General features: G+C 48.6%; 1 protein-coding gene across 1 annotated transcript; it reads right to left on the bottom strand.

Annotated features, from left to right (window-relative positions):
• Nucleotides 1-1,680: 1,680 nt before the first annotated feature.
• LACTBL1 (lactamase beta like 1) lies at nt 1,681-20,853 on the bottom strand. The gene is made up of 7 exons (XM_004272521.4): nt 20,728-20,853; nt 12,966-13,101; nt 11,687-11,796; nt 9,487-9,644; nt 8,235-8,473; nt 3,266-3,371; nt 1,681-2,662 (listed from the first exon to the last, which is right to left on the bottom strand). Exons 1-7 carry the CDS (start codon nt 20,746-20,748, stop codon nt 1,681-1,683), a joined length of 1,752 nt encoding a protein of 583 aa, XP_004272569.3. The 5' UTR covers nt 20,749-20,853.
• Between the last annotated feature and the right edge of the window lie 1,298 nt (nt 20,854-22,151).

The following is a 22,151-nucleotide window of genomic DNA, read 5'->3' as shown; positions in this document are numbered from 1 at the left end:
TTGTTTCTTTTTATGGCTGAGTAATATTCCATTGTATATACGTGCCACATCTTCTTTATCCATTCATTTGTCGATGGACACTTACATTGCTTTCATGACCTGGCTACTGTAAATAGAGCTGCAGTGAACATTGTGGTACATGACTCTTTTTTTTTTTCGGTACGCGGGCCTCTCACTGTTGTGGCCTCTCCCGTTGTGGAGCACAGGCTCCAGACGTGCAGGCTCAGTGGCCATGGCTCACGGGCCCAGCCGCTCCACAGCATGTGTGATCTTCCCGGACCGGGACACGAACCCATGTTCCCCACATCAGCAGGCGGACTCTCAACCACTGTGCCACCAGGGAAGCCCAACTCTTTTTGAATTATGGTTTTCTCAGGGTATATGCCCAGCAGTGGGATTGCTGGGTCGTATGGTAGTTCTATTTTTAGTTTTTTAAGGAACCTCCATACTGTTCTCCATAGTGGCTGTATCAATTTACATTCCCACCAGCGGTGCAAGAGGGTTCCCTTTTCTCCACACCCTCTCCAGCACTTGTTTGCAGATTTTTTGATGTTGGCCATTCTGACTGGTGTGAGGTGATACCTCATTGTAGTTTTGATTTGCATTTCTCTAATGATTAGTGATGTTGAGCATCCTTTCATGTGTTTGTTGGCAATCTGTATATCTTCTTTGGAGAAATGTCTATTTAGGTCTTCTGCTCATTTTTGGATTGGATTGTTTGGGTTTTTTTGATATTGAGCTGCATGAGCTGCTTGTAAACTTTGGAGATTAATCCTTTGTCAGTTGCTTCATTTGCAAATATTTTCTCCTATTCTGAGGGTTGTCTTTTCATCCTGTTTATGGTTTCCTTTGCTGTGCAAGAGCTTTTAAGTTTCATTAGGTCCCATTTGTTTATTTTTGTTTTTATTTCCATTTCTCTAGGAAGTGGGTCAAAAAGGATCTTGCTGTGATTTATGTCATAGAGTGTTCTGCCTAGGTTTTCCTCTAAGTGTTTTATAGTGTCTGGCCTTATATTTAGGTCTTTAATCCATTTTGAGTTTATTTTTGTGTATGGTGTTAGGGGGTGTTCTAATTTCATTCTTTTACATGTAGCTGTCCAGTTTTCCCAGCACCACTCATTGAAGAGGCTGTCTTTTCTCCATTGTATATTCTTGCCTCCTTTATCAAAAATAAGGTGACCATATGTGCATGGGTTTATCTCTGGGCTTTCTATCCTGTTCCATTGATCTATATTTCTGTTTTTGTGCCAGTACCATACTGTCTTAATTACTGTAGCTTTGTAGTATAGTCTGAAGTCAGGGAGCCTGATTCCTCCAGCTCCATTTTTCTTTCTCAAGATTGCTTTGGCTATTTGGGGTCTTTTGTGTTTCCATACATATAAGGTTGATTTTTAAAAGACACAATGCTAGACCATATTCTTAGATTCGACAGACATAAATGTACTCTGTCAATTCGCTATTAAAGTTTCTAAATGCTCACTAAATTTCTGTAAACTCTTCCTCTCCCATGGATAACAAACAGTTCTCCACCGGTTGTAGTTCACAGACCACACTTTGAGTAGCACGGCCCTATCCCACTTTGCCAACTCCTTAGTTCTTTAATAGACATCCCTGCAGCCTTACCTTGCAGAACTAGGATGGAAAGCTGCCAGGCGAGAGAAGGGGAGGCTCTGAACAGGGGTCACTGGGTCTTGAATACTGGCTTGTGAGACAGCCGCATCACCCGGTACGTGTTGAGGCCTGGCACGTCGAAGCCGGGGGAAAGCCCGTGGTGGTCCAGGGGATAGAAGTTGACGAGCTGCCCGTGCTGGGCCTCGAGGGACAGCCAGGAGTCACCCAGCGGCAGTGCGCACGGAAACTCGCGGGCCACATACAGCTGGAAGACGCGGCCGCGCAGGTGGCGGAGCGCCAACGTGCGGAACGCAGGGGGCACCAGCGCCTCCACGCGGGGCCCGAACTGGCGCAGGCGCAGCTCGCCCGTCGGCCCGGCGCGCACTTCGTAGAAAGTCAAATTGGCAAAAGTGAAGTAGCCAGTGAAGGGTCGTGCGCTGGGCGGCGGAGCCGGGCTGAGCGCGGCCTCACGAAGGGCACTCTCCATAGCCGGCAGAAGCACATCGTAGACCTGAGCCACGAGGTCAGGCCCTGGCGGCCTCGGCCCGGCCAGGAGCAGCACGAGGCTCAGGCGCAGCGGCGGCACCAGGGAGAAGGTGGCGGCGTAGCCGTCCAGGTCACCGTCCTTGCGCACCACGCGGTAGCCCCGCTGCGCATGGAACTCCCACGGTGTGCCAGTCTCGTTGGCGAAGTAGGCGCCCGGGCAGGCCAGCAGCGGCGCCAGTAGCGTCTTAGCCGCGTCTGGCCGCAGAAGCCGCTGGGGCCTGCTGCCCAGGAGCACCATGGCCAGCTTCGCCAGGTCAGAGGTGGTGGAGTACATCTGGCCCGACGGGCGGTACCAGCCGAGATCGTACAGCGGCGCCGGCCGCCTGCTGCCATAAAAGCCAGCTGCCAAGCGGGCACGCACAGGAGGTGTCAGATCGAAGCCTGTGTCTTCCATCCCCAGCGGTTCCAGCACGTTCTCCAAGATCCAGTGCTGGTAGTCACCCTGGGCGGTGTGGGCTGCCAGGACATGGGCCAGAAGCGAGAAGGCCAGCGTGCTGTAATGGCATCTGGAAGAGGAGGGGTGGAAGCTAGGATGCAGCCTCGGATGGACATCTCCAGGCCCTAAATAAACCCTTCCCACCTGCTCAGACTGTCTGCAAAGCCATCAGAGTTTCTGATGGCTTCTCTGTTCAGTGGCTGGCTACACCAGCTATCCACTCCCTATCTCATCAGCATCCCATTTATTTCCAGCACTTGGCAAAGTCTGTATTTATCTTGTTTATCTGTTCACTGATAAGAACGTTCACTGTTCACTCAGAAGAATGCAAACTCCACGAGGAGGGACCTGGTTGGATTCGTTTGCTCCTATATCTCAGTTTACCATATTCCAAGCACAGAGTAAGTGTTCAATAAATGTTGAGTTGATTAATGGGAAAAACATGAGATTCAAACAGGACTGGATCTGGGCCCAGCTCCCTGCTGCCTTGCTCTGCCATCCCTCTATGGTCCTCAGTCCCCCCAGCTGTGGAACAGGGGTTGTCATCAGTGATCTGCGAGGTCTTTCCTGGCTCTGACCACCTAGGATGAGGTGACATAGGTTCTCTCCCAGGAGAGGTATGTCACCTTGTGAGGTTCCTAACGTTGGTAGGGCATCAGGGCTCACTCCTTACCTGGTTCCTGGGTCTGCCACCAGCACATCATCCTTGAGCAGGTTCAGGGCCTCCTGGGTGCTGCCCCTCCACAGCAGCGAAGTGGAACGGAGCCTTCGGGGCAGCCCTAGGGAGGAGCAGTGGTCAGACCTGCTGGGTCAGCTGATGGTGGGATGATGGGCCCCTGGCTGTACCCCCTCCCCCACCTTCCATGAGTTGAGAGATAACAAAATCACCTTTAAAAATAAAAGCTCTGGCATAGATTCTAATCCTGCCTGTGTTTCATTGGGCAAGCCATTTAACCTCTCTGAGCCAGAGTCCCCTCATCTGTAACATGAGGGAAATAATTGCTATGTCATATGGCTGGTGTGAGGATTTGGTGAAATCAAATGCTTAGCGTGGTTCTTGGTCATAGTAATTGCTCAAAAAATAATTGTTGTCATCAACCATAGATATTTGATTCCATAAAATTCTTGAGGTCACTGCCCAGATAGGTTTTGTGGAAGTGGCTGCTCCGGCCACTTGGAATTTTCTGTTTATTGGATGTGACTAGTATTGACAGGATCACAGGATTAGGATTCTTCCCACCCATTCACTCAACAATAGTGTTCAAGCATCTCTTTCGTGCCAAAGACTGTTCTGGGTACTGGAACTCAGTAGTGAACAAAACAAAGTCCCTGCCCGTGTGGAGTCTGCATTCTAGCAGAGGAGGCAGACAAGAAGCAAATAGATATGCATGCTGTGGAGGGAAATAATTCCATGTATGAAAGGAGGGATTGTTATTTTTTACAGAGTGGTCAGAGGAAGGCCTCACAGGGTAGGTGACCCTTGAGCAGGTGAGAACTCGAGGAGGTGAGGGAGAGAGCCACATAGCTCTGTGAGGAAAGAATGTCTCAAGCAGAGGAAAGAGCAGGTGCAAAGGCCCTGAGGCAGGAATCTGTGGGCATGTTTGAGGATCAGCAGGAAAGAGCCAGTGTGGCTGGCAAGGACTGAGAAAAGGGGAGACTTTGGAGGTGAGAGATATTGGGGTGCAGGCACCAGATCCTGTAGGGTGCTATAGGCTACTGCAAGGACTTGGCCTTTTCTCTGATTGGGATGGGGCCACTGTAGGGCTTTGAGCAGAGGAGCGATGTGATCTGACATATATCAGGGTTGCTCTGGCTGCTATGTGAAAACAGACTTTGGGGGGCAATGGCAGACACCGGGAAGCCTGTAAGGAGACTTGCAAAAATCCATGTCTAAATGCTGGTGGTTTGGATGAGTGAGGAGTGGTTGGATTCTGGACATATTTTGATAATGGAGCCAACAGAATTTGCTACTGGAGGGGATGTGGAGGGTGTGGGAGTGAGAGAAATCAGGGATAACTAACTCCAGGCTCTTGGCCTGAGCAGCTGGGGGATGGAGTCCCAAGTCCTGGGTTTAAATTCTGACTCTAACACTTCTTGCTGTGTGGCCCAAACCATATGCTTTACCTCTCTGAGCCTCTACTTGCTCACCTTGAAGTGGGCTGAAGCACCTGCAGTGGTTTCCCTGTGAGGTGTTACAAAACTTAACTAAGAATGGATGAAAAGCTCCAAGGATGGGAGAAAGCTCTAGATTAGGGTGAAGGTCAATCATAAAAGATACTGGGGGGCTTCCCTGGTGGCGCAGTGGTTGAGAGTCTGCCTGCCAATGCAGGGGACATGGGTTCGAGCCCTGGTCCGGGAAGATCCCACATGCCGCAGAGTGACTAAGCCCGTGAGCCACAACTACTGAGCCTGCGTGTCTGGAGCCTGTGCTCCGCAACAAGAGAGGCCGCGACAGTGAGAGGCCCGCGCACCACGATGAAGAGTAGCCCCCGCTCTCTGCAACCAGAGAAAGCCCTCGCACAGAAACGAAGACCCAACACAGCCAAAAATAAATAAATAAATTTATTTTTTAAAAAAAATACTGGGAACGTATAACAGAGTCATTCAGGCAGCTGTATGCTCAAATGGTGGGCTTTGGGACACGTAGGGTGGGCTTTTTTGTTTGTTTGGGGGGGTTGCATTTTTCTTAATTAATATTTTTATTTATTTTTGGCTGCATTGGGTCTTCGTTGCTGCATGCAGGCTTTCTCTAGTTGCGGCGAGTGGGGGCTACTCTTCGTTGCAGTTGTGGGCTTCTCATGGTGGTAGCTTCCTCTTGTTGCAGAGCATGGGCTCTCGGCGCACAGGCTCAGTAGTTGTGGCACGTGGGCTCAGTAGTTGTGACTCATGGGCTCAGTAGTTGTGACTCATGGGCTTAGTTGCTCTGCAGCATGTGGGATCTTCCCGGACCAGGGCTCGAACCTGTGTCCCCTGCACCGTCAAGCAGATTCTTAACCACTGCGCCACCAGGGAAGCCCGTGTAGGGTGTTTTTAAACTGACCACAAACACAAGACCCCTGTGCTGGGTCCCTTGGGTACAGATGAAGAAGAATCCACAGTGTACCCTTAGAGGGAGCCCTGGGGTCAGGTTATAAACAGGAGTGTATTTAATAGGAGACTCATGGAGCAAAATCCTCAGAGCCTCTCACCTGTATGACCCCTTCCAAGGCCTGTATCCAAGTTTGAATTTATAGTATTGTATTTTTAAAGAGGACCCCCAAATTATATCTACATCAGGCCTCCATAAACCTAGGTCTACCCTTGGCTGTAATAACCAGAGCTATGTTGACAAGTACCTGCTGTGTGCCAGGTACTCTGCTAAGTGCTTGACATTCATTAGCACATTTAATACAGCAAAATAGCATGAACCAGTCCTTTTACAGAGGAGTAAGACAAGGCTCAGAGAGGTTACGTGACTTACCCAAGATCACACAGCTGGAATTAATTTCAGTGCTCATGCCCTTAGCCACTAGGTCACCCTCCCCCAAGGCTCTGATCCTGTCCTGCCTGGACGACTTCAGGAGGTTCCACTATCTGGCAGAGCCTCAGGTTCACCATCTGCTAATGGGAGTGCTAACCAGCCATGTCCACAGACTGAGACCTCAGGCCTGAACGCACTTTGTAAAATGATGAAATAGTAGGCACTTATGGTGGATTCCTACCATCTAGAGTTGTTGGGTTGGTGACTGCAAATATGAACAATAGAAGGCATTTTGGGGTGGTGCAGCTGGTGCCTGCCTTCTCCTCCTTGGCTGGGTCAGTCACCATGCAGCACAGCCCCCCTCCCACCCGTTCCTGCCCAATTCCTGTTCACTGGCTTTGTCTTCCAGTATCCCAGCCTGCCCTTGCCCTTCCACCATGTAGATTTCATCTTGGCTGTTAGCACATCTTTTATTATCATCATTATTATTATATAATTTGTTTTTAATAAGTAATTCATTTACATGATTCAAAAGTCCAAAGACACCAAAGGGTAAACAATGAAAAATTTTCCTCCCACTCTTCTCCACAGCCACCAAGTTCCCCTCCCTGGAGGCAGCCCAGTGATTCAATCCCTTTCCCTTACAAAAATATGTGGTACACATTTTTATATATATACCTGTATATATACACACACATGTAATATATGTGTATATAAATATATATGTTATATAACAGATACATTACAAATGGATTATACATATACATTCATATACATATATACATTATATGTGTATATATTATTTATTCATATGGTAGCTACAATATATGCTGTTACGAGCTTTTTTACCCACTTAAGATTGTACGTGCATCTCAGTACACAAGGAACGTTATTACCCATTTTTTTAGGGCTACAGTAGTATCTGATTGTATAACTCTGTCATAGTTTATTTAGTTACTCCCCTATTTATATTTAGGTTGTTTCAATCTTTTTTTTCACTATCACAAACAGTGCTGTAGTGAATAACTGTGTACATACCTCATACCGCACATGTGTGAATACATCTGTAAGAGATTTTCCTAAAAGTGTAATTTCTGAGTCAAAGGATATATACATTTTTGTGACAGGTATTACCAATTGCCCTCCACACAGGTTGCACCAATTTTTTTTTCTTTATTTTGGCCGTGCAGCGCAGCACGTGGGATCCTAGTTCCCCTACTAGGGATCAAACCTGTGCCCCCTGCAGTGGAAGCACAGCGTCTTAGCCACTGGACTGCCAGGGAAGTCCCAAGTTGCACCAATTTAAATTTCCACCACTGATGTATAAGAGGGCCTATTTCACCATAACTTCACCAACTCAGTACACCCACCATTATGGCCTTTACCAATCTGATAAGAGGAAAATGTGTCTCAGGAGATTTAATTTGCATTTATTTTGTTATGAATGAGGTCGAGCATCTTTTAATATTTTGTAATATTCTTAAGAGCCATTTATATTCCTCTTCTGTGAACTGTCTGTTCTGTTCCTATCCTTTACCCATTTTTCTGTTGGGTTCTTGGTCTTTGTAATGGTTTATATACTAAGGGAAATTAACGTATAATTGTAGAATATATATTATATTCAAATTATATATAAAATATATAATTTGTAGAATTGTCAACAAATATTCACTTGTTGACTTGTTCTTGATCTAATAAGCAGATCTTGACCTGTCAGCTTGCTTTTGACCTTCCAACAGATCCTCATTTGTCCACTTGACCTAAATTCCCAGGTTTTACCTCAGCTTTTTTTTTTTTTTTTGCAGTACACGGACCTCTCACTGCCGTGGCCTCTCCCGTTGCGGAGCACAGGCTCCGGACGCGCAGGCTCAGCGGCCATGGCTCACGGGCCCAGCCGCTCCGTGGCATGTGGGATCCTCCCGGACCGGGGCACGAACCCACGTCCCCTGCATCGGCAGGCGGACTCTCAACCACTGCGCCACCAGGGAAGCCCCACCTCAGCTTTTAACTCACCCAATCTTTCTACCCCTGGCCCGCCACCCAGGAAGGATGAGAGGGAGCTATGGCCAGTTCAGGAAGCAGAGCAGAGAGTGGGCCCAGCCTGGCTGGATGAGAACCTGCTCCTTGGTTCCCCTACCTGAAATGGTTTGGGCTGAGCTACGTTAAGTTCAGAGCCACTCACCTGAGAGCTGGCTGGCCATCCTTCGGAGGGTGACAGGTGAAGGCCTTGGGGCTGGGCCCACCTCCTCCAGACCATCCATCAGCCTCTTTTGTTCAGACGCTGATGCCATGCCCAGTGGGTTGTTAATGGTGAAGGTGCTGGCGTACCGCTCCAGAGGGTCATCTAGAGAGGCCACGACGCCCTCCTCCCACAGACGATAGAGCATCAGCACGGGAAAGATCTTGGAGATGCTGGAGATCCTGGACAATGTGGGGGGCACAAGGGTGCAGAGGGCATCCTGTTGGCTTCACGACCCACCTCCACCCTGCACCCCCAGCCTCCAACTTTCTAGCATAATTAGGAAAGCACTGAGTCCACCCTTATTCAGCATCTCAGACAGAAATCCACCAACCTCTGTAGAATGCCTTTGGGATGCTTGAGAACTTACCAGGGGCAGTGGGGCTGGACCAGATGGACACTCTCGAGCACCTCCCCCATGCCAGGCCCTTCACCAGGCACTTCGCTCCCTGGGACAGACCTGGGTTGGGATCCTATCTCTGCCTCTCACCAGCTGAGTTGCCTTGGGCAAGTGCTAGACCTTTCTGAGATTCAGTTTCATTGTCTGTTTTATGGGCTGTAGAAAGGATCGAACAAGATTGTGCTTGCAAAGTGCTTGGCAACACACCTGGAAGGTAGTAAGTGCTCAATAAGTGATAACAGATATAATTGTTGCCCTGTGCCTGGCACATAGCAGGTGCAGTGTGAATGGAAGCCCTGCAATCCTCACAGTATCTCAGGGAGCAAATGTGTTCACTTGGCACTGTGAGCTTTGAGGATCCTACAGGCAGCACCCAGGAGGGGAGACTCTGGGTGTGCAGCAGATTGTCCCAAGTTGCTTCCATCTGGGCCACCGCTGCCAACCGGCAGAGACCCAGGTCGAGGGCCCAGGAACTGGTTACGGTTCTTTAGTGTCACGTGGAAGGGGTGTGGGGTGGGACATAAGGGAGCCTTTTCTAGTTTGGGAGGCATTAGGATAAGGGCTCTCCAGAAGGGATTCCTTCCTGACTTGTTACCACTGTGGTGTGATGTTAGACACTCACTGGTCCTCTCTGGACCTCAGTCTCCTCATCTATAAAATTGCCAAGACTTAATAAAGGGCCCTGGCAGCTAAGACCCCCAGTCATGATTCTCTTGAGTCCCCCTACCTCCTAAGTCCCCCTTGTCCTACCACTCTTCGCCCCCTCCACAAGACCCTGGTGGTCCCCCAGCTGACCGGTACATGGTGTACTCATTGGGGGGCCCAGAAGCCGGGTCTGAACCATTCTTCCTCCCGAAGTTCCCGGTCCAGAGCACAGTGTCGTTGTGGATGACAACTGCAGACATAGCAGCCAGGCCTGGGGCAGACAGTGCCTGCCGCAGGATCCTGTCCACCTTGGAAGAGAAGAGCAGGTGCCTCAGAGTACAGGTGCAGAGACAGGCCCCTCTCCCCACCCACAGGCCCCATGTGGTTCTGTACACCGTACCATTCACATACTGCACCTTGTACACAGAACCCCCTGCCTGACTCCCCTCCATTCTCTCCCCCTAGTGGCTGGAAGGGAGCCCAGTGAGCCTCCAGACCTCGGGTTCTCAGACCGTGTCCCATGGGGTGGGGACCCCACCCAGCGGCAATCAGAGCAGATCCCCTGGAAACTGTTTTGTATGTAAGTTTTCCTCATAAGACCTTTGTTCAAAAAACATTTCCTTGGAAATACGTAAGAGGAGGGAGGCGTTAAAACCCCTGATCTAATCAAACCTGTGTCTGATGCCCTAAAAAACCTCCAACAGGCTGAGTCTGACCCCCTAGTGTTGGAGAATTCAGTATTTATAGAGGGCCCCTAACGCTGTCTTTGAACATTTATTGAAAATACCTCATTATTTTCAGTCATGTAGTATAATGATGGTGATTAACAGCTAACATTTACTGGACATTTACAACATGCCAGACACAGTATAAAATGATTTTCATACATTGTCTCACTTAATCCTCATAAGTCATTGCTGATTTCTCCCCATTTTACAGGTGAGAAAATTTGAGATATGAAGTGACTTGCCCCGGTGGTTAATGGCTAGTGGAATCAGGATTAGAACCCTATGCTAACTCCAGCACCTCCTTGCCAAGAGATTTTACATTCCCTGAATTGAACTCAGTCTACCTGTAGTTTCCACCCCTGCACTAACTTTGCCTCTCTGAGCCTCAGTTTCCTCCTCTTTAGCTAGGGATTCACGAGGTGGTAACATAGAGAAGATAGCACAGTGCATGGCATGTACCAGGTGCTCACTAGAAGGTTGCTATGGTTATTATTGTTGCTTTATTTTTTTTTTAATTACTCTGATCCCTGGGAGCCAAATAGCGTGCTTCTGCTCTCTCTCCTTCACAAAAGCTTTTTGTGTATTTGCAGGCAGTGATTGTGTCTCTCTGCACTGGCCCACGCCTGCTCTTATGTGGACACATCACCCTCCTTCCCTTCAACTGTTCCTCGGATGAAGTTTCAAACCATCTCCCACCACCACCACCAGGCTGCTGCACATACACTTCTGATCTGTGTGTCTCCTAAGGTGAGTGACCCAAGTGGGTAGGGTCTGAATGGCAGAACGGCACAGACAAGAGCTGGCTGACAGCCCCCTCTAGTGTTAAGCCATTCTGCAATGGTAAAAGTTGTGTTGTGGGGTCTTTGATCATCTTTCAATGGCCTCTGTGATCCTCTCCTATCTCATCTTTCTCCACCCCCACTTAATGGCCCCACCAGACTGAATATCCTCTCTGTATATGCCTCATACTGACCCTGCTGTCTCTGGGCCTTTGCACATGCTGTTCCCTCTATCTAAAGCACACCTTTCACACCCCCAAGCTCCCTCATTATACAATATACTCTGAGTATCTACTCCTTGTTCACCTCTCAGTTTAGACACCACTTCCTCCAGAAGCCTTCCCTGACCCCAAGTCCAGCTCCTTTGTGTCACCATGTACCCTAAACTTTCTCTATCCTCACTCTTACCCCTGTGTTATAAATATTTACTATCTTGACTGTTCCAAGACTAGTAGCTTCTTGAGAGCAGGACAGTATCTTCTTCTGCCATATCCCTGGTGTGTAGCGCAGAGTAAGTGCTCAAGAATTATATGTTGGGGGGCATGCCTGGTGGTCCAGTGGCTAAGACTCTGCACTCCCAACGCAGAGGGCCTGGGTTCGATCACTGGTCAGGGAACTAGATCCCACATGCTGCAACTAAAGATCCCACATGCATGCCACAGCGAAGATCCCGTGTGCCACAACTAAGACCCAGTGCAGCCAAATAAATTAATTAATTTTTTTAAAAAAGAATTATATGTTGAATGAATGAATGAATGCCACTACCAGCTCAGAGGATATGCCCTCCCCTTCATCAACCGGGCCTAGCCCACACAGCCAGTTCTCTCCTGGCTCATCACTGACCTTTTTCAGGGCCTCCTTCAACACGGGGAGGGGGTGGGCCAGGGGCACAGGCTCAGGGTGCTGGGGACACATCCTCATGGGGGCAGAAGTCACCTCTGGTCCCAAGGAACCTGGAGGGAACATCACATGGTGAGTGGAGGACAGAGATCAGGTTACTAGTCTAGGGGCCGTTGCCCACTGGGTCTTCTCTCACTTCTGGGTGATCTCAGGAGGCAGTGGAAGGTTTAGAGAAGAGTGGTTCTTGTACTCTTGCGGGGTTCTCACACCCTTACCACCCCACACTGTCCTTAGAGGATGCAGGGAGGTCTGGAGGCCGTTGTGATGGTCTCACAGCCTGAATCCTGCCCTGCCAAGGTCCACACCTTCCCCCTGCGTTTCCAAGAAAGCCACACACCTGGACAAAAGTAGGATGGGACTCAAACCCTAATGCCCGGATACACAGCTCTGGGGATGAAATGAGTTGTTCCTGGTGGTTTAAGCCTGAAGCCTAAGTGGGGCCCTGAGTCCACTTCTCCACCCTAATATATAATCAGAACTGGAGAAAGGGGGACGGTAGAGATGTGGCTGAGCCTGCCCCACAGAGCCGGAACTTGTCTAAGTCTGCTGACCACATGGAGGGAGGAAGCTCGTCATGCGAAGAGAGAAGGGCTACCAACAGGCGCCTGTGGCCTGATTGGTGTCTCGAAGGCCAGGCAGCAGGTAGTGAGTGTAGGACTGTGCTGTCTCCTCCTGGGCATGCTCTGCCCTTTGCCCCTGGCTGCCCATGGCTGGCATCTTGTGGTGAGGCTGTGCCAGCTGGGAGGGCTGGCCCTAGGGCATAAGCCTGGCGTTGCCAGCAGTGGTGGTTCACTTGCTGAGCCTTGACCAGCCCAGGATGGAGAGACCAAGAAATGGCAGCTGCTGTCCATGGACACGTGGACATGTTCCTCCCGGGGTCTTATATGTAGCTGGGGCAGTGCCTTTAAAGGGAGGTAGGGCCTGGAGATCCCATCTTGGGGACCCAAGGAAGAGCAAGGGAAACACTGTTTGCACTTTTGGGGGGATCCTGAGTTTTACCCCTGGAGTCAATGGCTTAAGGGACCCCCAGTGGTATTAGATCCTCAGTTACTACAGAAGGGCATCGAGGCGCAGAGGGATCACATGACTGGCCCGAAGATGCACAGTTAGTGAGAGCTGGAGTCAGAATGGTCCTCCCTCCTGCCTCAGATCAGGAGTGGCGGCTCAAAGCCCATGGGGACCTCCGGAGGTGGGGGAAACTCAAGGGTGTTCCTGCACTCACCGGTCTTCAGCTTGGGGAGGTAATACTGCCACAGGAAGCAGCCAGTCATGAGCACAGAGAGCACAAAGAAGAAGCTGCAGGAAACCGGGAAGAGCCACTTCTGTTTCCCTTTCAGCAGGCTGAGCTGCCGGCCAGCCTGCAAGGGGAAGGACAAGGCATACCCCCAAGGGGGTCAGCAAGAGGGAGGAGAGAGGGACCCCTGCCCTGGCCCCTTCTATGCCTTAGGTTCACCCAGACATCAGGAGAGCCCACAGCTTGGGGTAAGTTTCACACCTGTAAAACCAAGGGCCCTCCCAGGATTGCCCCTTCAACAGCTCTGCCCCATATGTACCTCTGCACCTCTGTGCCTTTGCATAGCCTGTTCCCTCTGCTGGGTGTGCCCTCTCTCTCCTATGTACTTAGTGAAACATCAAAGACCTGCTGAAATGTCACCTCCTCCATGAAGCCTTCCCCAACTCTCCTCACCCAAGTCCCCAACAGGGCACTAGGCACAAGCCTCCGTTGTGGTGCACATCCAGCTTTCTCTCTAATACAGTTGTTCTACAGCTGTTAGCTGATCCACCTCACGGAGTGTGAGTTCTCCAGGGGAGGGGCCACTTCCTCACCCTCTGTCCTCCACGGCCTCTGGTTTATCCTGGTTGCTCGGTACATGTTGTGGAGGGAATGTGTGGGTCCTGAGAACACAGGACAAGGCTTCCCAGGAGACTCGCTTCGCCCCATGCCTCGCCACACACCCGCTTTCCCAAGCCTCCACCAATGGTGTGTTCTTGCAGCAGGCCTGCGTAAGGCTCCCAATGTGTGGTTGGTGTCTCCCAGCTGTGGCTGGTCTCATCGCCACGCCCCCCATGTTTCTCTGCCAAGTGAGTATAAAAACCGTTGCAGTGAAAAGGGACCTGCCTGGAAAGCTCAAGAAAGGGTGGAGCTCAGAGAAATGGGGCCTTTTCCTCAGACAGGTGCGGGGGCTGAGCAAGTGTGGCTTGGGAGGTGGGCGAGGGCAGGAAGCAGGGAGCATAAGACGATGAGACCAAGGCCTGAAGTCCAAGAGAGGGAGGAGGAAGAGGCCGCGTGGGGAGGTGGCAAGGAATCTAAAGAGAAAGTGTGTGTGGCGACCTGGCCCCCAGGAAGAACCATGTATTCCCTCACAGCCAACTTAGAATCCTGGAAACACAGTACCACCTCCAGTTAGTGTCCCAGACACGGTGCTAAAAGCCTTTTAAGAGGCGTATCATGGCACCCTGTGAGGTAGGCACCCTCAGCGCCCTGATGTTACAGATGAGGCTCAGAGAAGTTAAATGACTTGCCCAGGGTCACACAGCTAGTTGCAGAGCTAGCATTTGATCTCTGTCTCTGGCCTGCTCAACCAAAGTTCTGGAAGAGCCTTCACAGTCATTTGTTGAACTTTCTCATTTCCAGGTTGGCAAACTGAAGTTACAGGAAGGAAAGGACTTGTCTAAAAAATAATAAACATCATATGTTGAGTGCCAGCTTTAAGCCTGGCCCTGCACTATTCACTTAACAGGTGTTATCTTACCTCACTTCCTAGTCTGTTCATGAAGTTGGTTTGGGAACTTTCATTTTAGAGGTGATAAAATGAGGCTCACAGAGGTTAGGGGACTTGCTCAAGGTCACAGGGCACAGCAGTGGCAAAGCTGGGATTCAGACCCAATCTGCCTGACTCTCCACCTTTATGTCTTAATGTGTCTTACGTCTCTTTTGAACTATCTTCATTGCTGCTGTAACCTAAACTGTGATGCAAAAGGACTCTTCCCTGGTCTCCCCTAATCCTTCTCTGTCCCTCCTAGAGGGCCTGCAGAATGAGAGAGTTGGGAAGGAATTCAAAATTCAGGACCGTCGTCCCAGGATTGAGGGCTCTGTTTCATTTATTCATCCTTTCAACAACTCTGTATTGAGCACCTACTAGGTGAGAAGCACTGTTCCAGGCCCTGGGGGCTCAGCAGTGTACCAGTATCAGAATTCCTGCCCTTGGGGAGCTAGCATGCTGGTGTTTAAGGCCTAGCTCTCCTGGCCAGCCCAACTCTGCACAATCTCTCTGCTGTGCTCAGTGGCTGACCTGTGCTCAGGGCGTGGTGAGGATTTGCTGAGTGAATGGGTGAGAGTAGTACAAATCATCGAAGAGTGAGAATCAGCCAGCTGCTGGAGAGCTGGGTCTCAAACTCGGGCCTCTGAAATGTTCAGTCACAGAAGATACCCTTGCAAAGCAAAACCCACATTCAAATCCAGGATACACCACCCTAAGACCCATAAAACCTTTGGCAACTCCCAGTTTCTTCATTTGTAAAGTAGGAAAGGTAATAACCTTGCAAAGTTGTTTTGAGACAAAAAACAGCACCTATGTGAGGGGTAATATTCTAAGGACTTTAATGTACATTATGCATATTAAATCATTTAACTCTCACAATATCCCATGAGACAGTATTATTATTACCACTAGTTTACAAGTGAGGAAGCTGAGTGTCACATATGCTAAGCCATTTACCCAAAACCACACAGTATTATGTGGCAGGACTGGACCTTGAACCCATACAGGGTGGCTCCAGAATCTGGCATCCTTAACCACTAGGCTATCTCTACTGACTCTGGTGAATGAGATGACATAGGCTCACACAAAAATGTGTCCTTGAATGTCCATAGCAACATTATCATAATAGCAAAAAAGTGGAAACAAACCAAATGTCTATCAAATGATGAATGGGTAATCAAAATGTGGTACATCCAATGGAATATTATTTGGCCGTAAGAAGGAATGAAGTAGTACAACATGGATGAACCTTGAAAACATGGTAAATCAGCCACAAAAGGCCACGTGTTATATGACTCCATTTATATTAAATGTCCAGAACAGGCAAATCCACAGAGACAGAAAGTAGACTAGTGGTTGCCAGTGGCTGGAGGTACAGGGGGATGGGGAGTGACTGCGAACGGGTAGTTTTCTTTTGGGGGGTGATGCAAATATTCTAAAACTGATTGTGGTGCTGGTTATACAACATTGTGAATATGCTAGAAACCACAGAATTCTACACAAAATTGGTGAATGTTATGGTATGTGAATTATATCACAATAATGATTTTTTATAATAGTACCTATTTGTATTCAGTTGCAAGGATTGAATGAGTTAATATTTATAAATCACTTAGGGCTTCCCTTGTGGTGCAGTGGTTGAGAGTCCGCCTGCCATTGCAGGGGACACGGATTCGTGCCCCGGTCCAGGAGGATCCCACATGCCGCGGAGCGGCTGCGTCTGTGAGCCATGGCCGCTGAGCCTGCGCGTCCGGAGCCTGTGCTCCGCAACGGGAGAGGCCACAGCAGTGAGAGGCCCACGTACCGCCAAAAAAAAAAATATATATATATATATATATATATATATATATATATATATATATAAATCACTTAGAACAGTGGTGGGCACATGGTAAACACTATATAATGCATTAGCTATAATTGAATGCCTACTATGTGCTAGGCACTGAGCCAGATATTAGAGATATACTGATAAACAGCGAAGAAAATGTTTCCTACCCTATTGGGGATTACACTTTTCAGAGGAGGTGGGTATTAACCAAATCTTGCATTCACTATTCTTTCCCTATCTCCGTTTCCAAGGGCTCCTCCTTCACCTCTGTCCTACAAACATAGTGTACCTGGCTCCCCTCCTCCTCTTTCCTCAGTACACACACAATCCCTAGGTGACAAATTACCTAATCAGAAGTGGAAGAGGGCCACCACTACAGATCCTACAGGAAAGTATTGTGAACAATGTTATGCCAATCCATTTGATAATTTAAATGACATGGACAAATTTCTTGAAAGACCTAATTTCCCCAGGTGATCTCATGCACAAGGATACCAGCCATGTGCTAATGATTACTGATTCTACAGCTTCTGCCCAGCTCTCTCCCCTGAACTTGAGACTACCATTTTCAACTGCCTACCAAATATTTCCACCTGGAAGTCCCCACACCTCTGAAACCCAACATCCAGGGCAAAACTTGCGTATCTTCCCTCCTCCTCCTTCTCTAATATTTTCAACATCACTTCATGGCACCTGCTTCCACCAAGTCACACAAGCTAGAAATTTCAGGGTCTTCCCTGGCCCCTCCTTGCCCCTCAATCCCCACCCCCAGCCATTCACCAAGCCCTGCTGGCCTGTTAAGTTTATGAAATATTTCAAGCATAGAGAAGAATATATGGAGAATATAATGAACACTTGAGCACCCACCATCCAACTTTGATTAAATCTTAACATTTTACAATATTTTCCTCATATTTAAAAAGTACTAGGGACTTCACTGGTGGTTCAATGATTAAGACTCCGTGCTCCCAATGCAGGGGGCCTGGGTTCAATCCCTGGTCAGGGAACTAGATCCCGCATGCCGCAACTAAAAATCCCACATGCTGCAACAAAAGATCCTGTGTGCTGCAACCAAAAAAAGAAAAAAAAAATCCTGCGTGCCACAACTAAAGACCTGGTGCAGCCAAATAAATAATTTTTTAAAAAAATAAAAAATACTATGTTACTTATTTAGTCTGTTGTCTCTTCATCCCATCCCATTAGAAAACAGGGACTTTTTTTGTTTTGTTCACTGTAGTATTCCCAGTGACTAGAACAGTCCCTGGAACATAGCAGTCCCTAATAAATATTTGTTAAATGAATGAACGCATGAAGATAAAACATTCTAGGTAGAGTTGAAGCCCTCTGTCCCCTTTGCAGATCTCAATCTTCTCACCCTCTCCCCACATGTGACACCCATTCTGATCTTGGTGTTTATCATTATCAGGCATGTTTTTATTCCTTTACTATGTGTTTATGGATCCATAAGCAGCACATCGTATTGTTTTTCAGATTTTAAAAGTTATATAAATGATATCCTACTGTATTATCCTCCTTCAACTTACTTTTTTTCCAATTTGATACATGTAGTTCTGGATTATCCATTTTAACTTCTATAGAGTATGCTGCTGTATGACTATACTTCATAGTGTAACAGAGCATGGACTCTGGGGCCAGGCTGCTTTAAAGACGTGAGCATTTTATACATTTTAGTTGGGAGTGAAATATCTGGGTGGTAAGATATAGCCATCTTCAGCTTAACCAGATACTATCCAGTTGCTCTCCAAAGTTGTTCCAATTTATACTTTCACCACCTGTGATTCTCATTGCTACTTTTAGTTTGCATTTTCTTGATTACTGATAAGGTGGTGAGTGTCTCCAGCACCAAGACCTTGGCTTTGATGCCTGCAACACCCGGCACTCCACCTGGCTCTGGCAGGTTCTCAGGAAGTAAGTTTTGAACTTTATGTTGTCCTGCAAGTGGAAAGACTTGGGTTCAAATCTCAGCCCTACCTTCCTGAGTCAGTTATAACTCTGGACAAGTCCCTTCCCCTCTCTGAACCTCCACTTCTTTAACTGTTGGAGAGGGCTGGGTTATTTACAAAGAGTTTACTTTTACATCTGGAAACCTCATTTGACTTCAAAAGTATCTTCCAGCTCTAGAATTTAGGGTTCACATTAAAGCCATTCTTTATTCATAATTTCTAAAGATCGGAAAAGTCCCTCAACTGGTGAATGAATAGACAAACTATGGTACATCCATGCAATGGAATACTACTCAGCAATGTAAAGGAACAAACTATTGATATACGCAATCATGCGGATGAATCTTTTTTTTTTTTTTTTTTTTTTTTTTTTTTATTTTTTTTTGCGGATGAATCTTAACTACATTATGCTAAGTGAAAGAAGCCAGACTCAAAAGGCTACAGACTATAGGGACTTCCCTGGTGGTCCAGTGGCTAAGACTCTGCACTCCCAATGCAGGGGGCTCAGGTTAGGGAACTAGATCCCACTTGCCACAACTAGGAATTCTCATACCGAAACTGAAGATCCCGCATGCCACAACTAAAGATCCCACAGGCCTCAACTAAAGATCCCGCATGCAGCAATGAATATCTGGCACGCCACTACGAAGATCTGGCCCGCAGCAACGAAGATCCCATGTGCCGGAATTAAGACCCAGTGCAGCCAAATTGATAAACACATAAATTTTAAAAACATTTTTTTAAAAAAAGGCTACAGACTATATAATTCCATTTTCATAACACTCTGGACAAGGCAAAACTGCAAGGACAGAAAACAAATCAATGGCCACCTGGGAGTAGGGATGGTATAGACTACAACAGGGCAGAAGGGAATTTGGGAAGGTGATGAAACTGTTCTCTATCCTGATTGTGATGGTGGTTACAGGGCCATATGTATCTGTCAAAACACATGGAGCTGTACACCTAAAAGAGTGAATTTTAATGCATATAAACTGTACTTCAGGTTTTTTTAAATGAAGCCATTAAAAATCCCGAGAGCATTAGGTTGTCTCCACCTGGGTGTCAGAGGAGTGACACCAGACACAAGTCTGCACCTCAGCCACAGGAGTGAATGGGGAGGCTCTCTGGCATTGCCGTGGGTTTGTGTGGGAGGGGAGTCGGAAGGTGCCCCTCTTTGAGCATGAGCAAAGGACCACTGGGGCAAGCCCTGTGAGGGTGCCCTGGTCGAGGGCAGCCTGATCTCACTTAACAAGTACCTATGACACAGCGTCATCCTCTCAGTTTCAGGAACAGAATGAAATTCACAGATATTCGATGACTCGATGAGGTCATTGGCAGTGGATGATGGAGCTGGGATTCTAGCCCTGTCTATGCATCCCCCCCCAACAACATGTGACTGGGTTCTCTGCATCCCCAATGCGCAGCCCTCCTCTGGGGCCCAGGCTCATCTCATGTCTGTCTCCAGTCTCAGAATTTATTCCAATAGACACAAAGGTGGGGTCAGTATTTAATGTCGAAGGTGCTCACCAGCTGCTCACATTGACACTTGCAGATGTCACCTGGCATCTCTCCCCTCTCTCTTCCCAGCTGGAAAACGCTGGCGGAGGGGTTGCTCAGGGAGATCCAGGCTCTCCCAAACCCCACCCATAACGCAGTTCACCCAGCTCCTTCCCCTGGTGGTCTGCAGCCCAGAAACCTTCACCTTTATTCTCCCGACTTGCCACTCTGGGACAGCACTCCTTGTCCAGTCATTCATTCAGAATACAATCTCCAGGAGCTGGCTGTGTGCTGGGCACAGTGCTACGCCCTTTGGCTAACATCTGTCCCTCATGGAGCCGGCAGGATGGTGAAGAGGTCAGACACAAGGGCTCTGGGGCCTGAGACTTGATTCTGGCTCTGCCCTTATTAGCTGTGGACCAATGACTTCCCCTCTTTGAGTCTCCGTTTCCTTGTCTGTATAATGGGAATGGCCATCATTCCTACACCTCATAGAATTTAGATGAGGGTAAATGAGAAAATGCATGCAAAGCCCTTTGAAACTAGCTGCTCACAGACTGGTAGCTAGTGGAGTCATAATAATTTCTCTGGGAGAGAGATGTAGACAGATCATGTCAGAGGGCTCTGGGGGCTCTGAGGTACCCATGAGCTCAGCCTCGGGGTGGGAGGGGGAGGAAAGCTTCATAGAACAGGTAGTTGGGGATGAGTTGGGGGCACTCCAGTCAGGGCCCTTGAGACAGGAAAAAGAAGAGGATCTGTTTCTGGTTTGTTTTGAGAATTTGATGAGTCAATACACAGCAAACACTTGAAATGGTTCCTGGCCTGCGGTACAAACTCTAGAAATGTTAGTGATGACAATGAAGGTGATAGAGGGGTGATTTATGATTTAGGTCAATGCTTGAAGCAAGCCTTTGTGGAGCTATGCCTCACCTGGGTCTTCATTCTCTCCATGGTGTGGAAGATTCCAGCCCCTTGAGGAGTCAGCTCTATAGCCCAGGAGACCCTGTGAACAAGAAACTGAGTCAGTGGAGAGAAGGCAAAGAGAGGTCCTGGAGGCTGGAAAAGAGAGGAGGGGGCTGGAGAAATGCAAGAAGACAAGGATGGGGGATTTGCACCCAGAAGTCCTCGCTGTTTCCCAGACACTAATGCATCTTCCCATGTTGTTTCCCCATCAGACTGAGGCTTTCTAGGGTAGGGATCATGTCTCCATTTCATGAAGCTCCACCTCAAAGGCAAGGGGAAACAAATTCAAAAAAACCCCAACTGTCCAGGTCTGCCCAGTCTGTCCTGATTTCAGCACTGAAAGTCCCAAACCCCTCAGTCCAGGGGAAACTGGGACAATTGGTCACCCTCCCTGCCATTGCCTCTGCTTCCAGCTCCTCCTCCTTCTTCAAGCCTCAGAAACAACCCTATCAGACCCGTGGGTGCGTGGTCCCAACTCACCCTCTTCTGGAAGGCTCAGGAAGGACGGGGCAATTCAGACCCGGCCATGGTTGGCCAGTGCCTCCGGGAGCCCCCGTGTTCCAGGGGACAGGAATGACATCCTGGGTTCTGAGGCGCAGGCTTCACCCAGGCTCCCCAGGGGCTGGCAGATGTGGCGCCTGATTTCCCAGTGCTAATCCCTCTGTGTGTCTTACGCTATGGGGATTAGTTCCTGGGGTTCCCGAGCAGCCGGGAGTGGGGCACATCTGTCAGGGGGACTGTGTGGCGCCTCGTGACCCAAAATGCTCCAGGCTAGCGGGCAAATGTATGCTCTCTCCAGAAGGAGTGTCTGCCAAGCCCAGTGTGCGTAGGAGAGATGATGGGAACTGCCAGGAAACAGCCTCAGCCCGACCCACAGGCCTCCCAGACCTGCCATCCCCCACACCAGCTCCTCAGCTACCTCTGAGGAACCCTGGGCTCCAAAGAACACAGTTTGAAGACCACTGGGGTCAGCCTAGTTGTTACATATTTGGATAACTCGGTTCAAATCCCAGTTCTGTAACTACCTGTGTAGCCTTGGGTAAGTCAGGCCCTCTTTGATTTTTCATCTATAAAATTGGGATGATATCTATGTTATTGTGAGGATTAAACTGCAATGTGTATGCAAAGCAGGTAGCCCAGGACCTGGCACCTAGTAAGGGTTCTGTTAAGGTTAGCTTCTCTTTATTTTATTTATTTATTGACTGCGTTGGGTCTTCGTTGCTGCACATGGGCTTTCTCTAGTCGCGGCAAGCGGGGGCTACTCTTCGTTGTGGTGTGCGGGCTTCTCATTGCAGTGGCTTCTCTTGCTGCGGAACCTGGAATCTAGGAGCACGGGCTTCAGCAGTTGCAGCATGCAGGCTCAGTAGTTGTGGCTCGCGGGCTCTAGAGCA

Source organism: Orcinus orca, chromosome 1 (genome assembly GCF_937001465.1).
Source record: "Orcinus orca chromosome 1, mOrcOrc1.1, whole genome shotgun sequence".
In the NCBI taxonomy this organism is placed as follows: domain Eukaryota; kingdom Metazoa; phylum Chordata; class Mammalia; order Artiodactyla; family Delphinidae; genus Orcinus; species Orcinus orca.
This window is presented reverse-complemented; position numbering and strand designations above follow the sequence as displayed.